At 53.0% G+C, this 22,020-nt stretch overlaps 1 protein-coding gene across 6 annotated transcripts; it reads right to left on the bottom strand.

Moving 5' to 3' along the window:
• Window positions 1-153: 153 nt before the first annotated feature.
• Window positions 154-20,616, bottom strand: LOC147353127 (mitochondrial inner membrane m-AAA protease component AFG3L1). Of its 6 annotated transcripts, none has more exons than XR_015145426.1 (16): window positions 20,455-20,616; window positions 16,254-16,341; window positions 13,767-13,861; window positions 13,244-13,393; window positions 11,039-11,107; window positions 10,356-10,480; window positions 9,652-9,922; window positions 7,068-7,205; window positions 6,706-6,859; window positions 5,414-6,005; window positions 4,737-4,862; window positions 2,449-2,559; window positions 1,387-1,502; window positions 761-961; window positions 492-686; window positions 154-413 (listed from the first exon to the last, which is right to left on the bottom strand). XR_015145426.1 is itself a non-coding variant. In XM_086350502.1 (16 exons), the coding sequence occupies exons 1-16, from the start codon at window positions 20,590-20,592 to the stop codon at window positions 171-173; spliced, it is 2,328 nt and encodes a 775-aa protein (XP_086206628.1). In that variant the 5' UTR covers window positions 20,593-20,616; the 3' UTR covers window positions 154-170. The 6 variants fall into 6 exon arrangements, 5 of the variants coding, with proteins under 5 accessions (XP_086206628.1, XP_086206629.1, XP_086206631.1 ...); XM_086350502.1 differs by having other exon boundaries at window positions 5,414-5,521; XM_086350503.1 differs by having other exon boundaries at window positions 5,414-5,521; window positions 13,249-13,393.
• Between the last annotated feature and the right edge of the window lie 1,404 nt (window positions 20,617-22,020).

The following is a 22,020-nucleotide window of genomic DNA, read 5'->3' as shown; positions in this document are numbered from 1 at the left end:
TTGCCATTTCCTTCTCCAATGTGTGAAAGTGAAAAGTGAAAGTGAAGTGGCTCAGTCGTGTCCGACTCTCAGCGACCCCATGGACTGCAGCCCACCAGGCTCCTCCGTCAGTGGGATTTTCCTGGCAAGAGTACTGGAGTGGGGTGCCATTGCTCCAGGTTATATGTGCTTTAATTTGCTTCCTGGGGTCCCAGAGGCTGCTCTCCAGGCGGAGGCGCTAGGCTGGGCTCTCCTGCAGTGGGCCCCCCACGCCAGCCCTGTAGACCCTCGGGAAGGGCCGTGTCCTCCTCCAGGCCGCCGGTGCCCTCCACGAGCTCCTCGTAGGTGACCTTCTCGGCGAACGGCCGCGGCCCGAGCAGCTCCACCATGTCCGCCCGCTCCAGCACCTCCTTCTCCAGCAGCCGCCTGCCCACCTGCACACCCAGCAGCTGTCAGCCGGCCGCCTGGCCTGCAGAGCCCCGCCCGCGCCCGGGGTCCGGCCACCCACTTGCCTTGTCCACCTGCTCGTGGCAGCGCGTGAGCAGGTCCAGGGTGCGCGCATGCGCAGAACCAATGAGCCGCCGCACCTCCTCGTCTATGAGCTGGGCCGTGGCCTCGCTGAACGGTTTCTCCACCAGCGCCTCACCTGGCCGTGGGAGATCGAAGGACACCTGGCCCAGCTTCTCGCTCATCCCGAACTGCACAATCTGCAGGAGGCGAGTGCCGGGGTCAGCCCGGTGCAGAGCCCCCTGCCCCCCACCCCCCAAGGCTGCTGCTCTACCTGGGCATAGGCGCTCTGGGTGACCTTCCTCAGGTCATCCTGGGCCCCCGTGGTGACCCGCCCGAAGAACAGCTGCTCAGCCACGCGGCCGCCCAGCATGGCACACATGCGGTCAAAGAGCTGCTCCCGTGTGTACAGGTACTGCTCCCTGGGCAGACACTGGGCATAGCCGAGCCCCTTGCCCCGGGGGACGATGGACACCTGTCAGACACAGCAGGGCGCCCTGTCATCCCCAGGGCCCCTGACCACCACCCATCTCCATAAGTGTGGGAGGAGAGGAGACCCTGGGCCCCAGCACACACAGGGGGTCACCTTGAGGGTGAACTCAAAAACACCCTCTGTCCCACAGTCCCCAGGAAGCTGTGGAGGGGCCTGCCTTCGGGGAGAAGCTTGCAGTGAGGTGAGTTCAACCAGGAACTTCCAGGTGTCAGGTGTCCAGATCCAGACCCCTCCTGGAACCAGCACCCCGCCCCTGCCCTCCCACCCACCCTTCAAGGACACATTCTAGACGGTTCCATCTCTTCAAAAGCCAAAGGGCTGACACCCGCAACACACTGTGCACACATGGCCCTCGGGGTGGGAGCAGGCCCTGGACCCACAGGAGATGTGTAAGGGGCTGGACTGACCTTGAGCAGGGGGTCTGCGTGTTCCAGGAACCAGCCCACCACCGCATGGCCAGCCTCGTGGTAGGCCACCGTCATCTTCTCGCCAGGCTGCAGGACCTGTGTCTTCTTCTCAAGGCCTGCAAGTCACACTCCTGGTGAGAGGCACAGGAGGAACGCCAGCGAAGTGGTGGGAACCAAGCCCCCACTCCAGGGTTCGGGGGGCTGATCAGAGCAGACCTGCAGCCTGTCAGCTCCACACACACTGCTCAGGCCCACAGGGGTCTGTCCCTGCAAACCAGACGCTAAGCTGCCTTCTGCTCTGCAGACATCCCGCACCCATTCCACTTCCTGTGCAAGCAACATATGCTCAGGGAGACCTGTTCTTAGGCAGCAGTGTTAGCTACTCTGTGGCTCAACTGGTAGTGAAGCCAAAGCAGGGAGACAGGAGCGTTCTCTACACCCTGTACACCCAGTCACAGGCAGAGAACAGGGCACGGAGAGGCACAACTAGTGTGAGTCAGTTTCACGGCAGCTCAGCTCAGCATGGCCCATGACAGCCCCAAACAGCCGTGGCAAGTGCCTTGGGCTCCTGACACTACATGCCTGCGTACGTGTCACACCTCAATACAAAGTGAAGTAGACGAAGCAACTCTGGCTACCTGCCATCTAGACGGGCTGGTGCTCACAGCTGTGAGGTGGGGTCGTGGATGGCTGCTGGCCACACGGATGCCTCCCTGACCTCTGTCCCCAGGATGGCACTCCGAGACCTTGACCCCTCAGGCTGAAGCCTGCACCCTCTCTGGGTACGCTGGCCACTGGGAGCACTGGGGACCCCGGCAAACTTCCCAGGGAAGCACCCAGCAGGCCATCCTCTAGGGCACAGTGGGCACCCGGACCGAGGTCTGACTCAGCACCCTGGAGGTTACAATTCTCTGAGATTCTGAATGTTGCTCCAGGAAGAGCAGGAGAGCTGCTGGCAGGTCCCACGTCCCAGATCTGGGTCTGGAGAGCTGCCCAGGTGGAGTACCCTGAAGTGAGCCTGGGGCCCCAGGGTGGAAACTCACCCATGGTGGCCCAACTTACCTCCAATGACCCTCTCGATGGCCTGCTCGAAGTGCTTCTCCCCGACAGAGGGGTTTAGGTGGCGGGCGGCGATCAGGGCGGCTTCATTGCAAACATTAGAAATATCAGCACCTGACCCAGAGAAGAAATCGTCCATCAGGGGCCCAGGGCAGGCTGTCACAGGAACTCTGCAGTACTGGAGCCAGAGCTAAAACAGGTCAAGGGCGTGAAGGAAACAGGACCTGCTCTGTCAGTCACTGCTGCTTTCAGCCAATTTTCTGGCTCAGTGATTTCCTGAGATGTGATTCATTTAACATAAAATCTATCCATTTAAAAATGTGCACGTCAAAGACTTTCAGTAATTTCATCAAGATGTGTGACGACTGCTGTCATCTCATCTCAGACATCCCCAACATGAAGGTGCTGTCTGGGGCTAGATCCTGTACCCAGGCTTAGCCGAACATGACTCTGCCATCTACGTCTTTAGACATGCCCATCCCGGAAGTCTCACATATGTGCAACCACACAGTATATGGTGTGTGTTTTGTGTGTGCTCCTTTCACACGACACAGTGTTTTTCCATTCATCCACTGTCAGGAGCGTGTCCTGGTATTTCATTCCTTTTCATGGCTGAATCAGGTTCCATCTGCCCTGAGGCAGCCACAGGAGACACCGGATTGCACAGATGCTCGAGTCACTCATGTAACACGGCCAGCTCTATCTGCAGGTTCTGCCCACAGTACACGCATCTACTGGTGACACGCTGCTGGACACTGGGGTGGTCTCCACTGTTTAGCTATTATGAGTAATGCTGCTGTGAACATCCATGTGCAAGCCTTTATGCAGACAAATGTTTTCAATTCTCTTATGTAGGAGTGGAACTGGGGGTCATATGCTAACTGTATTTACTTCTAGAAGTGCCAGGCCGACTTCCACAGCCACACTACTTCACATCCCCACCAGCAACATATGAGCGTGCTCGTTTCCCTACATCCCTGCCAACCCTCCATCTTTTACGGCCACCCTGGTGGGCGTGAGGTGGTGTCAAACTGTGCTTTTGATACGCGTTTCCCTAATAACTAATACCATGACCACCTTCTCACATGGTTTCTGGCCATCTATATACTTTGGAGAAATGTCTATTCAAACCCTTTTCCCATTTTTAAATTGGGTTCTGTATATATTGTGGATTCTAGACCCTACCAGGTGCATAATTTCCAAACATTCTCTTCCTTTCTGTAGGCTCTTTTCATCACATCAATAATGTCTCTCCATGCACAAAAGATTTCAGTTTTGAAAAATTCTATTTTGTTTTCTCACTTGCAGTCTGTGCTTTAAGAAACCATTGCCAAATCCAAGATTTTAAGACGTTTTACAGTTCTCGCCCCACTGCTCAGGTCTCTTATCCACTCCGAGTTGACTGCTACATGTGGTCTAACGTCCAGTTTCATCCTTTTGCTTGTGAATACCTGGTCAAACAGACTATTCTTTCTGCGCTGGATGGTCTTCACACCCTTGACAAAACAACTGACCGAGATGCACAGGCACACACCTGGCCTCTCACTTTTATCCTGATGGTCCGCGCCCACCCTCAGAAGCTCCACGTTGGGGAAGTGTCTGCCACTTTGTTCTTACAGGCTGTGTGGCTCTTCTATACCCTGGCAGCTCCAGGTAGCTCCTGGCAGCTCCTGAGGATCCAGCTTCACAATGTACAAAGGTTCTGCTCCTATGCAGCCCCTCTCACCTTCACAGGTTACATCTTTCTACACTGTGTGCCCATTAACACAGATATGTGATTATGGTTTTACACACCTGTCCTTTATACGGGATGCCTTAATTTCTCCTTTACTACGGAAGAATAGTTCTGCCTGACTCACTGCCTCCTGGGCTCCATTTCCAAAAGAAGTCAGCTGCTACCCTGTGGTCTTGCTGGTCTCAAGGCCTCTCCCTACATCTGACCAACACAGATGATGCTGTCTCAGTGTGGGCGTCTCGTACTTTATCCCACTTCCTGGGTGTGCAGACTCAGATCTCTTACGCAGTGTGGCAAGGGTGGAGCAGGACTTCTTCCCTAAGCAGCATACCAAGAGGATGGGGCCTTGTCACCACATTACGTTCCCGGGGCGGTGGGGCGGTGGGTGGGGGCACAGTGAAAGCCGACAAAAGCCAGTTTTGGGGCCTCGGGTGTGCCCACCAGATTCACAGTCCTAAAGACAAGGGCGCAGTTTCAGGACCAAATGGCACAACCAGACACCACCTGCTGATGATGCGGCCAGCCCCAGGGCAGCCGCCTGGCCTCCATCACTCACCTGTGAAGCCTGGAGTGAGGGCCGCAAGCTTTCTTGCCAGAGCATCCTTGCTGAGGCTCTCGTCCAACTTGAGTGGACGCAGGTGGACCCTGAAGATAGATGACCTGCCTTTGATGTCCGGGGGCCCTGAGAGAGAGAGAGAGAGGTACAGGTGGCCAGGGCAGGGTCACCTTCAGCCGCTTCACCAGGGCCAGGAGGACCCTCTCCTGCTTGTCTGCACTGCACACTCGACTACCCGACCAGGGCCAGAGGTCCCGGTGGCAGAAACGACCCACAGGTCACATCCATTCAGCTCTCCCTTCCTCACTGTGGGGCCTCTAGTCCGCACAACTCAATCCCCAGGATGGCTGCTCTGGCAGCAGGGGACCTGGGCAGGAATGAGGTCCTAAATTTCTAGGACCTGCTCACAAGTGGGAAAGGCCAGGGTGAATGCTTCTCTCGTAAACAGTGCACAAAAAAGAAAAGCTGAAGGACCCAACACTGTCACCTCACTCTCAGCTGCATGGACTGCTATGACCTTTTCCGCATCCCAGCCACACCTGTTCATCCTGAAGTGGGGCCCAGTCCTGCACCTCCACTGTTTCACAAGTGGGGTTAGCTGCTTTAGGGCACCTCAAAACCTCCTCCAAATACATAGCTAATGATCGAACCAAACTTTCAACCCTCAGCACACTCACCAATGTAAATCTGACGGTCGAAGCGGCCCGGCCGCATCAGAGCTGGGTCAAGGACGTCAGGGCGGTTGGTTCCAGCCAGCACGACAACGTTCGTGGTAGAGTTGAATCCTGGATACGAGAAGGAGGTGAGCCCAGGCAGGGCCCGGCCAGCAGCTATCTCCTCTCCCCTGCACATCTGGTCCCCACTTTCCGGGACCACTGCCCACCCAGGGACAGGCAGCAAACGGTGGCTCTGGCTGTAACCCAACCTTCCTCAGCCAACTGGGAGGCCCATGGCCCAGTCTCAGGGTGTAAACTCCTATCTTAATTTGGTACTGATCCCTGCCAACCTCTCACACCACACAGTGAGCTGCAGGAGCCACGCAGACCCCTCCACCCAGGTCCTGGACAGCTTGCTGGGCCCAGGGAGCCAGGCTGGGCGAGAGCAGGGGAGATGCAGTGGGGAGAGGATGGGGGTACCCAGCAGGGTGAGGGCCTGACTCACCAGCACTCATCCTCAGAAAGGTCAGCTGGGGCCCTCGGCCGCCCCAGGACCTGGGATTCAGGGAGAGGCCCCGCATGCCTCAGTCATCTGAGTAGATGATATTTCCTCCTGGGAGGCAGGGGTTGTGACCCATGCTGGTTAAAGACTGCCATGTGACCAGCCCCAGGGGAAACCCTGTCCTAGTCGATGACACTCCTGAGTGTCCCCCAACTGGCTGCCAGGAAGAAGCTGCGACCCAGACTCAGTGGGCAGAGAGCTCTGGAGGCTGTGGCTACCTTCCCAGCCCAAGCACCTGCTCCCCATGATTCTCCCGTGTCCTGGCCTGGCAGTCAACCGTGATTATGAATCCAAGGACCCACGGATTCCTCCCAGCAAGTGACCAACCTGGGGTCACGCTGGGTACCCTGACTTAGCTACAAAGCCAAGTGAGCACAGGACCTGCCAAAGGTTCAGTCAAAGCTTCTCCAAATTCGAACCTGGCACAAACGCCCAGACCCTCACCGAGAAGGCTGCAGCAGGCCCATGGCTATCACCCCAGACCGGACCTTCCCCAAGAGGCAGCAGCAGGCCCGTGGCTGTTACCCGGACCAGACCCTGCCTGAACAGGAGTCCTGAGGTGGAGAGAGGGTTCTGGAGCAGGAGGCAGCAGGACAGAGGCGGCGAGGACGCAGCCTGGGCGTCAGCCCTCATGCAGCCACTGAGCTCGGAGGGAGCTCCCTGCACCGTGGGGCCTGAGGACAGCCTTCCTCAGACTGACTGAGCGGGAGTCTCGCCCGGGGAGCTCTGCCCAGAGAGCAAGCCCGCTCACCGTCCATCTCCACGAGCAGCTGGTTCAGGGTGTTCTCCTGCTCACTCTGGCCTCCAAAGTGCCCACGGCCACGCTTCCGGCCAATTGCATCAATCTCGTCCACAAACAAGATACAGGGAGCGTTTTTCCGGGCCAGTGCAAACATGTCACGAACCTGAAACGGGGTCCACACACAGTTTTGCTCTGTCACTGGCGCCAGGACAGGACTAAGTTCCCTGGGCTCAGCCCACCTCTGGGGCTTGACTCCCACCTCGGCCGCTCTGTCTGCTTGCCAGGTCGTTTTTACATCCGTGCTGTGCCCTGCACCCGTCCCCAGGGTCCCACCTGAAGGCCAGGGCAAGGACAAGTGTGCCTCTACCTACCCGAGCTGGGCCAACACCAACAAACATCTCCAGGAACTCAGACCCATTCACGGTGATGAAGGGCACACCAGCCTCCCCTGCGGTTGCCTTGGCGAGAAGCGTCTTGCCGGTACCGGGAGGACCTGTGAGCAGGGCTCCCTGAAACAGAAAGGCGACACCTGGTTCTGAAAGGGGAGAGACAGGGCCAAGGAAAGTCTCGTTCCACTGACTCCTTGGCCTACTCCACGCTTTTGGCTGAGGTGTGCCTTCCATTTGAAACTTTCTGCTTGTAAAACAAATGTGCATTCACCATGAAAAGTTCAAATGCTGCAGGTAGAGGAAACCCCCCAAAGCTCCAGCCCAACCGAGCAGGTTATTTCTTCAAGTGATGCTCCCAGGGCAGGACTCAATGGATCTCGCGGTCCAATGTTTACTTTAACAGTTACTAGCAAATTGCTCTATGAAACACGCCAACTCACACCAGGAAGAGCAAGAGGCCCTCCCCACACTCGCTCCCATGATTCTGTCCAGCAGGTCTGACAGCAGCACCTGTGTGTGGTTCTGTCCGCAACCTGCCTTGTTCTAGACTGACTCAAGGCTGAAATTCGCACCCAGTAACACACCTAGGTATTCCTTTCATGAGAAGGGACTTAAAGGGGTGGGGGGCGGGGGGTCACACTACTTCATTTCTAGTTGACAGTATGGGTTGCTGCTGCTGCTGCTAAGTCGCTTCAGTCGTGTCCGACTCTGTGCAACCCCATAGACGGCAGCCCACCAGGCTCCCCCGTCCCTGGGATTCTCCAGGCAAGGACACTGGAGTGGGTTGCCATTTCCTTCTCCGATACATGAAAGTGAAAAGTGAAAGGGAAGTCGTTCAGTCATGTCTGACTCTAGCGACCCCATGGACTGCAGCCTACCAGGCTCCTCCGTCCATGGGATTTTCCAGGCAAAAGTACTGGAGTGGGGTGCCATTGCCAACATCTACTTATTTCAAAAGAAACAAAAAAGTTGTTTTTTCTAAGTCTGTAAAAATAAAAACAAAACATATAGAGCTAAGGAGGATGAGGGAGCCTCAAAACAAACTCACAAGGCACCAGGGCCCCAGGGCCCCATAAACATGGATATGGACTCACAAAGGGTCTCCACAAGACAGTGGGCCATGGGACCAGGGGACCCCTGGGCCCACCACAGCCCAGTTTTCCAGCCAACCTTACCAGGTGGTCAAAGAGAAGCACAGGCCTCCTGCCGCCTAATCTCCAGAGGTCAGTCACGTTCTCTGCTGTTCAGGACAGTCTCAGGGAAGCATACAGGGTTACCAGGAAAGTCAGTGCACTGAGTCTCCACCCTAGAGAGCTCGCAGCCTGATCTAGAGCCCAGAGACGCCTTGCGTGGGGTGGGCGGGGGAGGGCGTGGTCTGTGACCCTCTTCCATGTGAGATGCAGACCTTTCTAGGAAGGGGTTCAGCTACTGCTGGGGCCCCTGAACATCCATGACACCCAGAGCCACCTGCAGGGAAAGCCAGCGGCCACAATCTCCACAGTGTCACTTCCTGTGTGCAGAGCCTCGACCCACGTCCACGCTGCACACCTGTCCCACTGCTGGGTCGTGGGTTATCTGACAGGCAGCTGACCCCAGACCCGTTCACGGCAGTTGGTACTTGTCGGTTCTTTTTTTTCTTGGGTTTTCTGGCTATGCCACACAGCTTGTAGGATCTCAGTTCCCCAACCAGGAACTGTACCTGGGCCCCAGCCATGAAAGTGTGGTGTCCTAACCTCTGGATCAGGGAATTCCCTGCACTTGCTTTAATTATATACTTTAACAATAAATAATAGAATAGAAAGTCCTTTCTTCAAAAACAAAGCTGAAACTGTTAATATAATAAATCAAGGCAAATTATTAAAGAAAAAAATGCTGTCAAACTGAACGGACAAAAAACTGAAATAGTAAGAAAATGTGATAAAAATATATGATTCTGTGCTTATAACTGCTTTAAAGTTCTCAGTTCAATTTAGAGAAACAAAACTACTGACAAAGGCTTTCCTGGTGGCACGGTGGTAAAGCAGCTGCCTGCCAAAGCAGGCAACAAAGGCTCAATCCCTGCTCAGGGAAGATCCCACAAACCAAGGAGCAAGTAAGCCCGTGTGCCACAACTACCGAAGCTCGTGCACCCTAGAGCACAAAAGGAGCCACCGCCGTGAGCAGCCCTTGCACCAGAACTAGAGAGCGGCCCTCACTCTCTGCAACTAGAGAAAGCCTGCACACGGCAATGAAGACCCAGTACACCCTAAAACTTTAAACAAAAAAATGCAAACTTTCCATTTAAAAAAAAAACTGTAGTGCTTTGTGCAGGGTACTGAACAGAGAATCTAATCGCGGGTGTCACACTCAAAGGAAGGCCTGTTTTCTAAACAAAGCACGGGCATCTGTGCTGGCAGGTGAAATAAACACAGGTGGGTGTGCACTGCTTACACTGTTACCAGATAAGAGGATTCGACTCTGCGAATGCTATTTCCACTTCTCGATGTGATTAATAAAACACAGAATCATTACCAGAAGCTGCTTGGTTCTGGCTCAAGCACCACCGCGTGCTCTCTCATGTCAGTACCTTTGGAATTTTGGCCCCAAGGTCCTGGTACTGTTTGGGGTTCTTCAGGAAATTCACAAACTCCATGATCTCCAGCTTGGCTTCTTCGCAACCAGCCACGTCTGCAAACCGCACACCGATGTCATCTTTGATGATCTTGGCTATTGTCTCACCAATGCCGAAGAGGCCCCCTCCTCGCCCACCACGCCCAGCCCCCATTGGACCCCTCCTCATGGCATAGAGGAAGATGCCAATCAGGAGAAGGGTGGGCACCAGGCTTCGCAAGAAAGTCCTAGAAAGGCCAAGAAAACCATCTGTCACATTCCCTTGAGAGACAGGCTGTGAACAGTGGACCTGGCTCTGCTACACAAAAGCAAGCACTGTCCGTCTGGACACACGGCCTCACCCACTGTAAAGGTCCTGTCCACGAGCATCTGTCTGCCTGACTGCCCCTGTGGGCACGGCAGGGTAGCTGTGGGCTGTCTCCAGAAACCCCCTGACCCAGCACGGCCTCCTTCCAGCTAGTTCTGCCCTGCTGCCGCACCACAGCCCTCAGGCTACCAAGCTAAACATTTCCCCACCAATTCTTTCCCCAGTAAAAACACAGCTAACAAACTTGTCTTTACCATAGACACTGACTACCAGAAGACACCTACAACATGCCTGAACAAGTTCAGCAGGAAGTGCTACGTGTCCAGTACCAGGGCCCGACCACACCCGCTCACCCATCGCTCTCGGTGGTGTAGACCACGGCCGTCTGGTTGGGGGGCTCGATGCCTAGCTCCCATTGGGCGGTCTCCAGGTTGCGCTCAAAGGTGTCCACACTGCCAATGCTGAACCATGCATACTTCTGCAGAAACCGAGGTGCCAAGCGCTGTAGGGGGCTGCCCCCCATGGCCACCACCCGCTCCCCAGCTTCTCTCACAGCAAAGTCCTGAGCGGCTCTGATGGGCCTCCTGTCCTGGCCCCAAACCACAGGCTTGGGTTTGAGGTCAAAGTATAAATGTCTATCGATGACTGAGTCTGCCTCTGTCCCCTATCTGTCATTTTAGTCTCCCCTCTCGGATCTCAGCTGGTGACTGTCCATGGTACTGGGCAAAACTGAAGCATGGCTACAGCTTCAGGAGAGTCCTGTGCTACGTGGAAGACTCTTCTCTACAGGTACATGAGCACAGGTGGGTGCTGGAAAATGAAGCCAGGAGCGGCACTTCTCCAATAAAACAGAAAACTATCATGTATTTTTTTTCAGGTCACACAGCTTGTGGGATCTTAGTTCCTGGACCAGAGGCCTTGACCGTGAGGGTACCTGCTACTAACCACTTGACTGCCAGGGAAATCCCAGAAAACTCCACCTTACACTGACACCGAAGCCTACACATGGAACACTGGCCTTGACCCCAGTCCTCACCTCGAGTGATGTCCCAGGGGCAGGAATAACACGCACGAACTGTTTATTCACCACTTCCAGCCGATCCACCTAGAAGACAGACAGCCAGTCAGGACCAGCACAGCACCCTGCGCCTCGGTCTCAGTCAAGCCCCACACGCATGGGTGGCACCTGTCCCAGCATAGCTCACACTCTGCAGGACAGTTTCAGCTCTGTCTTCCTACCAACACGGACAATTCTAGCCTGGGATTATGGCAATAAACAGGAACCGATTCAAGAAGATGAATTAAAATGTGGCACATCTGAGCACTAAGCCTTCAAACTGGCTTAAAACTCTAAAAGGAGGGGAGTTCCCTGGTGGTTAGGATCCTAAAATAAGTTTTAGGCTCCAGTTCAATCCCTGGTTGAGGTGGGAAGCTGAGACCCCGCAAAATGTGCAGCATGGCCAAAAAAAAACAAAACAAAAAATTCCAAAAACAAAAAAACTCCAAAAGGAACACAAATGAAAGTCTTGTTCTGACACTTGTGCGTAACACTCAGTCCATCCGGTTACAGCCCACCGCCTGGAAGCCACACTCTCTCTGGGGAGCTTCAGACAAGGCCTGCTGTCACCACCTCATTAACCACGACTAAGCTCCTTCTGGAAAACACAGGAACACTCAGGATTCCAGTGAGGACATGATCCTGAGTGTGGAACTTCACCGCCACCCAACATGACTCCAGAAACCATGGCAGACAGGACTCCGGGCGACTGCCCCCTTGGTTTCTCTTCCGCCAACATGCAGAGCCCCAGCCAGCCAGGCCCATCAGTTCTCAGGTTCATGAGACAAGGGCGTGGCATGTCCTCCTGGCCCTGCAAGACTCCTGCCAGCTGACCCCTCATGCCTCCCCACCGCAGTGCTCACTGCCAGTGTGCAACGGGACAGAGGGCACAGAAGGGTGAGCAGCCTCGCCTTCAGACTGTGGCCAACAGGGTCACAGAAAAAGGCCCTGGGCGGGCACAGACGGTGACTTCCTGCTTTATACTTTTACTTCATGGTACGTTTGTGACCAGGGGAAACAAAAGCGCTGCTTGAAACAAAGACTGCAGGGGCTTCCCTAGCAGTGCGGTGGTTGAGACTTCGAGCCACTAGCACGGGGGGCGGGTTCCATCCCTAGGAGCAGAACTGGATCCCGCGTACCCCACCATGCAGCCATAAGTAAAGAACTGAATGAAACGAAGTCCGCTACTGAGGTTTTGTTATAGTTTTTTGTTCCTAAACAAGCCTTTCACAAAAGAACAACCGGTCCAGGCCAGGGACCTCTGCACATAACATCATTTATTTCCATGACATTCTGAGATTTTATCAGGGGACCTCTTCGGACAGCTCAGAGGGGCTGGAACAAGACGCAGCCCTCAGGTTCAGGTGCTAGACTCTCCCAGCTGATGTGGAAGTCCCCTTATGTGAGGGGATCTGGTCCTTGTCTAGCTAGGCCAGGCGAGCGTCAGCTCCCAATCAGGCACCACAGGTTTGGCCAGGGCTGCATTAGGTGGGCTTGAGTGGGGGGATGGACATGTCACCTTTCTGTGCTCCGGGCTGTGCTGTGCTCCAGAATAAGCATGTCACTGTCCGCCACGTAAGACCTCGAGGAACATCTGGACCAATCCAGACCGCAAGCACAGCAGGACACCTGTCTCCCCCCGCCCCTCAGGCCACACCTGCTGGGGGCAGGTCCTCAGCAGAAGGGGCTGCAGCAGCCCTTCCCCCACCATGTAGAACCATCACCACGGGCCTCCCTGAGGACAGAATGTGGACAGACCTCAGGGCAAAGGAGAACTCCCTGCGGATGTCACCACACAGCAGGAAGGCCCAGCCTTAACAGTGCGCTGTTCATGCAACGGGGAGCAAGGCCACTGTGTTTGTGAAGGTGTACGCTCAAGCCCAAGTGTGAGGAGGACAGAGGACTCCACTGGTGTGACTCAGAGCCCAGTGCTGGCCCCTACTGTCCAGGGCCTAGCAGTGGGCCAGGGGTGCCCTCAAGGAGAAAGGCTCTGAGTCAGAGTCACGACTACAGTGTCAAGATTCACAAACAGAACCAAGTGAAATGAGAAGCCAGAGCTAACACACAATGAGTGAGTGTTTCAGGGAGTGGGCAGGTGTGGGGGTGAAGCAAGGTAGTCACATCTGCACCCCGAGGCCGACAGGCCATCTCCTTCCAAGGCTGGCAGTGTGCAAATCCTCTCACCAGACCTCTCGCCAGGTAATACTGCACGAAGTGCTTCCAAGTGATTTCCTTCCCAGGATCTCGGAAATAGAAGTAGAGAAATCCTGCAACGACACCTGCCCCCAGCACGGCCAGACTGCGGAGATCCTTGTCGTCCCAGGGCACCTTCCCCTGCAGGGAGAGAACACAACATGGGTTACACTGAAAGAGAGTGGCTCTCTCACAAAAATGTCCTTTCACAGACGAGGGAGAAGTCGCCAAGCCCTCCACCTGAACCCCCCCTGCCACTGGCCTCCATGGGCGCAGCATCTGCCGGTGTGTAAGGCCACAGCAGCTCCCAGGCCACTCGGGAAAAGCAGCTAGCCTTCCTGAGACCATCGCTTCTCTGGGTCTTTAAAAACTCCGATGGAGATCTTAGTTTTAGAAATTAAATCCACTGCTTAGAATCTCTGAATTAGTTTGTACAAAGCCCAAGCCCTCAGTGATTACTTCCTCAGAAAAGTGACAGGCCATCTGGAACTGGCCCTTACGGACACGCACGAACCTTCTGCATTCGTTTCCACCAGGCAAAGTCATCCCGCTTTCCTCCTCTCTTCCCTCCGTCCGCTCCAGGACCAGCATCCTTTGGTTCACTAGTTCCTAAGAGAAAACAAACTCTGACCTCAGGGAATGGTCACACCGAACTGCCCAGAGAAAGAGGATTCAGAGAAGAGAAGAACTCTTCCAAAACACAATTTCCCCAACACAGCTGCCTTGAGATAAACGGGGAGCGTAAAGCAAGTGCTGCGTGTGGCAAGGGGCAGAGCTTCTCAAGCTGAGAGGAAAACCTGCAGTGCCCTCCTGGGATCAGGGCAGGGGCCAGGGTAGTGGAGACTGCAAGTCTACACCAATCCCAGACAGTCCCAGACAAGAAGGGAAATTTACAACAGTTTCTTGCGCTTTCTGAAATCAGAGTGACTGTGTGTGTGCCAGGTGAGATCTAGGAGGCATTACCTTTTGGTTTGCTTTTTTCTGGCTGAGCCTCATGGCTTTCAGGATCTTAGCTCTCTGAACCTGGGCCCTTGGCACTGAAAGCATGAAGTCCTAGTCTCGGGACAGCCAGAGAACTCTTTAGGCTGGCACTCACGTCATCACCCCTCAGAACATTTGTGACGCACAGACTAGATGACTGAACCCAGTCCCCAAGCCTCTTTCTTAACGTGTGCGTGTAAAGTAGTAACAGCTCAAACCACACCAGGGCACCCCCAGAAACACTCCTGGAGCCCCCCTACCCTTCCATCAGGTGCCAAGAATGTCCTGGGGGGATGGGTCTCACTCAGGACACACCCATCTGTGGTCTAAAGCTCCCACTACCTCCAAGTACAAGCTAACGGTCAGGTGGCCTGAACCATCCGCAAAGCTGGGCATAGGCAACTCAATCAACTATTCCTCCCATTAAAACATCCAGAAGGCATTTCAGCATACACAGAATGACAAGGGGAAATAACACAAGATTGTTACTCTGGTGCAAAACCAGAAGGAAAGAGTTGAGAGTAAAGAACACACAGGAATGTGTTTTCCCAAAAGAACTTAAGAAAATAACCCAAAACAGAAAAAAAATCATTCCCCTGAGAAAAGAAAAGGTAGAAAGACAGAGGCGTGAGACAAAAATCACTTCTGTGTCAGTCAACAGCAGAAGACACAGGGCCTGAGCACGACATCACAAGAGTTCCCGGAGAAACGGGGCCAGAGCAGCCCCTGATGTACAGGCACCACAGCAACAACCAAAACTCAATGCCTGGAAGGCCAAACTCAGGACAGGGTAGAGCAAAGATCTGCATAAACGTGAAGGACAAAACACGAAGTCCTACAGTCACAGCGAATCACCTCCCAGCGAGCTCTGCACGCCTCTTCTCTCACGATGCTCCAGGCTCCCCAAGCAGGAAGACACTACTGCACACCCCCCACGTCACCAAACTTATGATCAAAGATAGGTTTGTCGAGGCTTCAGATCCACACAAGCTTTGCAGGTGCAGAGGCCCGAAGACAAAGGAAGGTAGTGAGGCCATGTCCACAAACCAGTGAAGGGAAGGAAGTGCTGAGACCACCTGCACACAGGCCCACCTGCTCGCCACCTCCCACGATTATCCCAAAATTAATGAATGCTTCAAAAATTCTCAAGTGTGGGACTGCCTTGGTGGTCCAGTGGCTAGGATCTTATACTTCCACATCAGGAAGCCCAGGTTCCATCCCTGGTTGGGGAACCCAGACCCCATATGCTTGTGGCATGACCAAAAATAAAAGTTTAAAAAAAATTAAAAATTCTCAAATGTAAAACTTTGATAGTCTGATTGGTCAAATTGTTCCTTTTACGAGCTGTTTTATGAGCTGTTGCATTTCTAATTCTGTGTTTCTTCTCCTCCTCTTAAAGAATTTCTCAAACCCATAGGGAAAATGATGAGATTCTGGCACTTTAAAAGCACGCGCCACACTCACACAAGCAGCCAGACTGTCCAACAGGAAAGGAGTAAGGGAGAAGCCGATTTTCTTCCTGGCTTCAGCCTGGTACAATCGACACGCACCTCCAAGTCCAAACTCTGCAAGCCTCCCCACACAGGTTCTCCGAGACCCACTGCACAGCCCATAACCTGCGCTCAAAGGGCACATGTGCTCCAAACTAACTGCAATAGACATGAGGTCCCTGTCCTGCTTTCCAAACATGAGACTCAGCTTAACCCTCAGATGTGCAGAAACAAAGCCTTGCTCCCCAGCATTCCCAAAGATTCACCCACCACTTCCTTCTGGAACACCTTCTCTCTTTTGCCACCTTCACTGATATATTAACACTGCAAAGACGTGGGGCAGGTGACCCAGAAACGGGAGAGGAACTAGGTGTGACTCAATACATATATAAGCTAGAAGAGGAGCGGCCTGGGTCTCCTGGGCCGTCATGCACACTGTCCCTGCTCCCCACAAACACAGGGCACCAAGGAAGCCACTCTCAGGTCCTGTGACCTCATGCTGCTAACGATGGCAGGAGAAAGACACATACCTTTGGGTGGTTTTGAACACAGCCAATGGGAAACTGACGCCAGTCTTATCTGCAGAGCCGACTGCTGAAAGCGGATTCCCTGGAGACACTGAAACGGGAGACAGAATTAGTTTCCACAAATTCTGATGCAGCATCTTCTCACAGTGGCAGTTCCAGGTTGGAAAGGACCAGGATTCGAGTGCAGGCATAAACCTGAAGCCTTTACCTGCTTTATCTCATTAAAAATATGATTCAATGTGACTTCCCTGATGGTCCAGGTGTTCAGACTTTGCCTTCCAATACAGGGACTGTGAATTCAATCCCTGGTTGGGGAGCTAAGATTTGTGGCCAAAAAACACAAAATATAAACTACAGAAGCAATATTGTAACAAATTCAAAAAAGACTTTAAAAACAGTCCACATCAAAAAAAAAAATCTTTAAAAACAAATATGATTCAAGCAGGAGAAACAGAAACTACATTCAGTGCAGAAATACATGAAGAATTTTTATAGCTACAGCTATCAAAAAAAACTGCTAAGTAATCACTTCCTGCCTGAGGCAATTTTTGTCACTGAAGCTATTAAAACAAATATTAATAACTCTTAAAAACAAACATTAAAATCATGTGAAATTCAAAAACCAAAGGGTATTACGATTTATCTTTGATCAGCCACAGGTCAGTGGTTTTGTCAGGAAAGCAAACATTTTCTGCCTGCTAACTTGCTCCAGTTGTGTCTGATTCTTTATGACCCTATGAACTGTAGCCCACCAACCTCCTCTGTCCATGGGTTGCTGTTCCCTTCTCTAAGGGATCTTCCTGACCCAGGGATTGAACCCATATCTCTTATGTCTCCTGTACTGGCAGGCAGCACCACCTGAGAAACCCTGTATTTTCTTGAGTTCTCAAAAAGGAAAATGACAGTTTTTATTACCATAAGCTACTAACAATACTTAACATCAGTTAAAGACAGGATGAAAGACAATTTTGGTTTCTCACTATCATAGGTCAAAAGCCATTATAGGAAAAACGAGTACAACAGAAGCCACCACAGTAAAAAAAAAAAACAGCTCTAAGCAGTCACTGAGTATTAACTGCAGCCAAAATACCTCAACCAGGACTTGCCTGGTGGTCCCCTGGTTAAGAGTCCACCTGCCAATGCAGGGGACACAGGTTCGATCCCTGATCCGGAAAGATTCCACATGCCAAAGGGCAAATAAGCCTGTGGACAGCTGCTGAGACCCTGCTCTAGAGCTCATGCTCTGAAACAAGACAAGCCACTGCAATGAGACGCCCTTGCACCACAACTAGAGAGTAGCCCCCCGCGCAGCCACAAAGACGCAGCAAAGCCAATATAAATAAATACTTTATGGGGAGGGAGGAGGGAGGAAGGTTCAGGATGGGGAACACATGTATACCTGTGGCGGATTCATTTTGATATTTGGCAAAACTAATACAATTATGTAAAGTTTAAAAATAAAATAAAATTTTTTAAAAAATGTGAAAAAAAAATACTTTAAAAAAAAAAACTGTTTTAAATGTTGATCCAGGGCAGAAACCAACACATTATTGTAAAGCAATTATCCTCCAATTAAAAATAAAATTCTTTTTTAAAAAGGTCCATAAATGGTTAAACAAACAAAAAACCCCAACCAAAGATTTGGATTGTTCCCAATATTTTATTATAATGAAACTGGATCCATACATGACGACTCTTGTGTTATTTCAGCCGTGTCGTCTTTTAAGGTGGCAGGCTATTCCCCAGTGCAAACACCATTTCTTAGTAATTATTAATTTGCTGATAAGCCCAATCATTCACACATCCTTATCAGAGGCCTCAGAGCACTAAAAAGTCAGGTAAGCCATGAGAATGTTATTGAAATCCGGGAAAACCATAAACAAGGGGCTCAGGAAGGAGACACAGCAGTAATGGTGATGAGGCTCCTGGAGCCTTTGCTCCATGAGTGTCCCCTCCCCACACAGAGCAAGTCACCACACACAAGGGGACCAGAACGTAATGTCACACAGGTTGTCACGTCACCGTAAGGGGAGGCCTAGACAAAGGCTCACAGAAGAAGATGGTCCTGGCCCCCTCTGCTCCCCAAGGCCCTCCCGTGTCGGGTGGAAAATGCAGAAGTGAGGAGAGGGAGGTGAGGGCCTGAGGTAAGGTGACTGGGAGCCAGCGGTATGTGATGAGTGCTCTGGCACCCAGCCCCCAGGGTTTCCCCAGCACCTCCCCAGAGAGGGAGCTGGGGCTCCTAGAGGTGTTAGGAGGTCTCCAGCCCTAGAAAGACAAAGTACGATCATCAGGCCTTCAAAACTTGAGAAACATCCCTCTCCTTTATTTCATGACTTAGTGTTTTGATTTGCTTAGGGGACCACAGTAGGTCAGATACAGCTCTCAAAGACAGGGATCTACCACCCATTCTTGGTGTCTGGATATGCAAAGCCAGCATGTGAAGCTGTGCACAGCAGTCTTCCCGTAACAGGCAAAGTGTCACTGTCCTTTATCAGGTCACGAATCAGGTGACTCCAGCCTGTGTCTCAGATGCACACAGGTGCAGCCCCAGCAGGCGCTTGCAAATCTGCTGGCAGTTCCTGCTCAAGCCTCACATCCTTCAGGAGTCGATTACCCCACCTCTCACAGCGTGGCACTCATCCTCCTCCACCCTTCTCTTCACTGTCTACTCCTTCTGTTCCGTTTCCTTCTCCTTCATACCTCCTAATACGCTACCTACATGTTGTTGTCTGGTTCTCCTTCTGGAGTGGAATGGACAATGTAGGAAGCTCAGTCAATGAAAACGTAACTGCGAGAAGCATCCAAAACATAAGATTCCCCTTGAGGAGTACTGACTGCTCCCACACTTCTTTTAACCAAAAGGCAAACTGCGACTTCATCTCCAGCCTTCCCACGCCAGGTCTAGCCTTCAAGTCCCTCAAAGGAGAGCTCACATCTGTTCCAGATGAGATGCCGTGGCTAATAGACTCCACAGCGGAACAGCTTTGTCTGGAAAGGAATTCAAAGATCATCCAACTTCCTCCCTCCCTAACTAAAACCACTGAGCTCCATGGAATTCAGAGCCTCATGACACAGCTGTGTTGCACCCCTCAATCACTGCATTCCATCCAGCTAACAACTTGAACAGTCCCCTGAGTTGCCACACAGCCACAGATGAAAGGCTCTCCTTTCACTGATATTGCCAAAAACAATCAAACTGACAGTGCACCATCCCCAAAATGAAGAGGTAAGAAGGAAAAGTTCACTCCTGGAAACAGGACAGAAAACAAACGCATGGGCCCCCTTCTTCCCCTTTCAATACTGTCTGAAATCAAGACAGCTTTCTCTGACCAAAATCCAGAGGCTCCACATCAGTCCGCCACAAAAGAAATCTACGTGATCACTGTCCCCCTGGGATGCTCAATACAAAAATAAACCTTAAAATATGGTCTACTTCAGAGAATCTAACCCAGAGGAAGGCGTACAATACAGAAGTATCTAAAAGCGGAGATACTGACTAGCTATGCTCTAGCGTCTCCTCTCCTATAAAACAGGGTTTAGTGCAGCGCCTACCTGCCGGACGGGGATAAGACTTAAATGAGACATTCCCTGTAACGCCCTCAGCATGAAACCCCTCAAACAACGTTAGCTATGATTACAGTGTAGAACTGGGCTCGACGAATGTTGTCTGAATAAAAAACACGTAACACTTTACAAAACTGTATCATGACGGAGAACAACCCTGTGATACTGAGCAGAAGTGGTATCACCGCTGAGCCCAGGAGGAAACCACCTCGCAGTCGGAGCCAGAGTCCGAGAAAACAAGGTAGGCTCACAGCGGAACAAGGCTTGAACGCAATTCGCTCAACGCGGCTCTTGGGAGCGGGGAACAAGAACGCAGGGGCAGTGGACAGGGCACTGAGAGGCTGAGGGAACTTTCAAAGAAAAGGGCGTAAGAGGCCACAAGAAGGAAAGCAGATGGAGACCTGTTTGGGCCAGCGGCAGCCGCCTCAGCCGCTGGGAAGGGCTGGAGCCCCGGGACCAGCCAGCTGGCCGGAGCTGTGGCCGCCGCCGACGCGCCTCCGCTTTTGGGGCTCCGGTTCGCGCATCTGGTTCCCTCACCCGCTCCCCGCGCCGGTGGCGCACGTGGATGGCGTCACCGTGGCGTCGAGAGCGACCACCGCCCCCGCCGCCCGGAATCGGCGGGCGGCGCCTCCCCGCTCACCTGCTGAGCGGTTCCGAGCGCCCTCACGCCTGCCCCGAACGTCCTGCCCCCTCGTGGGCCAAGGCCGCACCGCCACAGCAAGGCGAGCGGCCCCGCTACCGCCCTGCTGCCGGCCGCCGCCACCAGCCGCTGCGACATTCCCCCTCAGACCTCGCGCCGCTCGGCGCGCGCACGCGCAGTGCAGCGGCGAGTAGGTCATAGGGCACCACACCTCCAGCGGACCTCGGGGTCTCGCGCATGCGCGGTGAGGCCAAGGCGCCTAGGTGGGGACCTTGCCTCAGGTGTCTACTGTCGGACCTGACTCGGATCTGAACGTTTGCGCCACCTGCACTACGGTGGCAGACGCGGGCAAGGTGCTGAGGAGACATCCTTTAGACTTACTTTAAATCTGGAGTCCTCCTTGGGAAGCGGCGTACACCACCCCGCCTGTCCGCCGACTCCTTGTGGTCCAGGTACAGCGCTGGGAACCGGTTCCCGAGGAACCGAAGACCCTGGGCGGCGTGTGCTGTGCGGTATTACCGCCCCTCGCGGAGTTTTGTTTCTGCTTCAGGGAAACCCAGTCCTGCTGTCCAGGGATTAGGCCGCTCTGATTGACTCCCTGGAACCCAGAAGGAACCGGCCCTGTCCTGGGCTGTATCGTGGGCCGGCCTGTGCTGAGCCGGTCACGTCCCCGGTGTAGTCATCCTGCGCCTCGGGGAAGCCCCAATTTCTCTTCCCCAAATTCTGCGAAGGGGCATGGAGTAACCACAGGCTTTCTCGCCCCTGAGACTGCTGTGGTTAGTACACACCGGCGGCAAAGATGCCTGGGAAAAGGTCCCTAAACGCCGCAGTCATCCGGAGTGCCAAAAGGGAAAGGAAAGCAATCACTCTCGACGTGAAGTTAGAAGTGTTAAGACGTTTTGAAGTGGGTGAGAAGCTCAGCCAGATCGCAAAGGCCTTAGGCCTTGCTGCCTCTACGGTGGCAACCATCAGAGATAATAAAGAGAAAATCAAAGCGAGTTCACAAATAGCCACTCCTTTGAGAGCCTCCCGGTTGACTCGCCGCCGAAGTGCAGTCATGGAGACCATGGAGCGGTTGTTGTGCGTGTGGCTTGAAGACCAGAGCCAGCGAAACGTGGCCCTGAGTGTCACCGTTATTCAGAAGAAGGCCAAGAGTTTGTTTGATGACTTACAGCGTGAGCAAGGTGAAAGCTCTCAAACAGAAAAGTTTACTGCAAGTAAAGGGTGGTTTGTGAGATTCAAGGAACGCCACTGTTTGCCCCACTTCAAAATGAACATCTCAGCTCCTGCCAAGAAGGATGAATATCCAGAAATACTGAAGAGCATCATTCAGGAAGGTGAGTACACCCCCCAGCAAGTTTTTAATGTGGATGAGACAGGTCTTTATTGGAAAAGAATGCCTGAAAGAACGTTTCTTTCAGTAGAAGAGAGAGCTGAGCCAGGATTTAAATCATCCAAAGATCGCTTGATGCTGCTTCTTGGTGGCAACGCAGCTGGGGACTTCAAATTGAAACCCCTATTGGTGTACCACTCAGAAAACCCCAAGGCTCTGAAGGGGTACTCCAA

This window comes from Bos grunniens, chromosome 18 (assembly GCF_055505025.1).
Source record: "Bos grunniens cultivar Pamir isolate PY7600 chromosome 18, Bosgru_T2T1.0, whole genome shotgun sequence".
In the NCBI taxonomy this organism is placed as follows: Eukaryota; Metazoa; Chordata; class Mammalia; order Artiodactyla; family Bovidae; genus Bos; species Bos grunniens.
The sequence above is the reverse complement of the archived record's forward strand: the minus strand, read 5'-3'. Positions and strand labels throughout refer to the sequence as shown.

Bases quoted from the DNA above. Each gene is read 5' to 3' on its own strand.
- LOC147353127 (XM_086350502.1), bottom strand. From the start codon at position 20,592: ATGTCGCAGCGGCTGGTGGCGGCGGCCGGCAGCAGGGCGGTAGCGGGG. The intron at 13,862-16,253 runs GTATGTGTCTTT...GTTTTCTCTTAG, and splicing joins GTGTTCAAAACCACCCAAAG to GAACTAGTGAACCAAAGGAT. The intron at 414-491 runs GCAAGTGGGTGG...CTGGGTGTGCAG, and splicing joins GCCACGAGCAGGTGGACAAG to GTGGGCAGGCGGCTGCTGGA.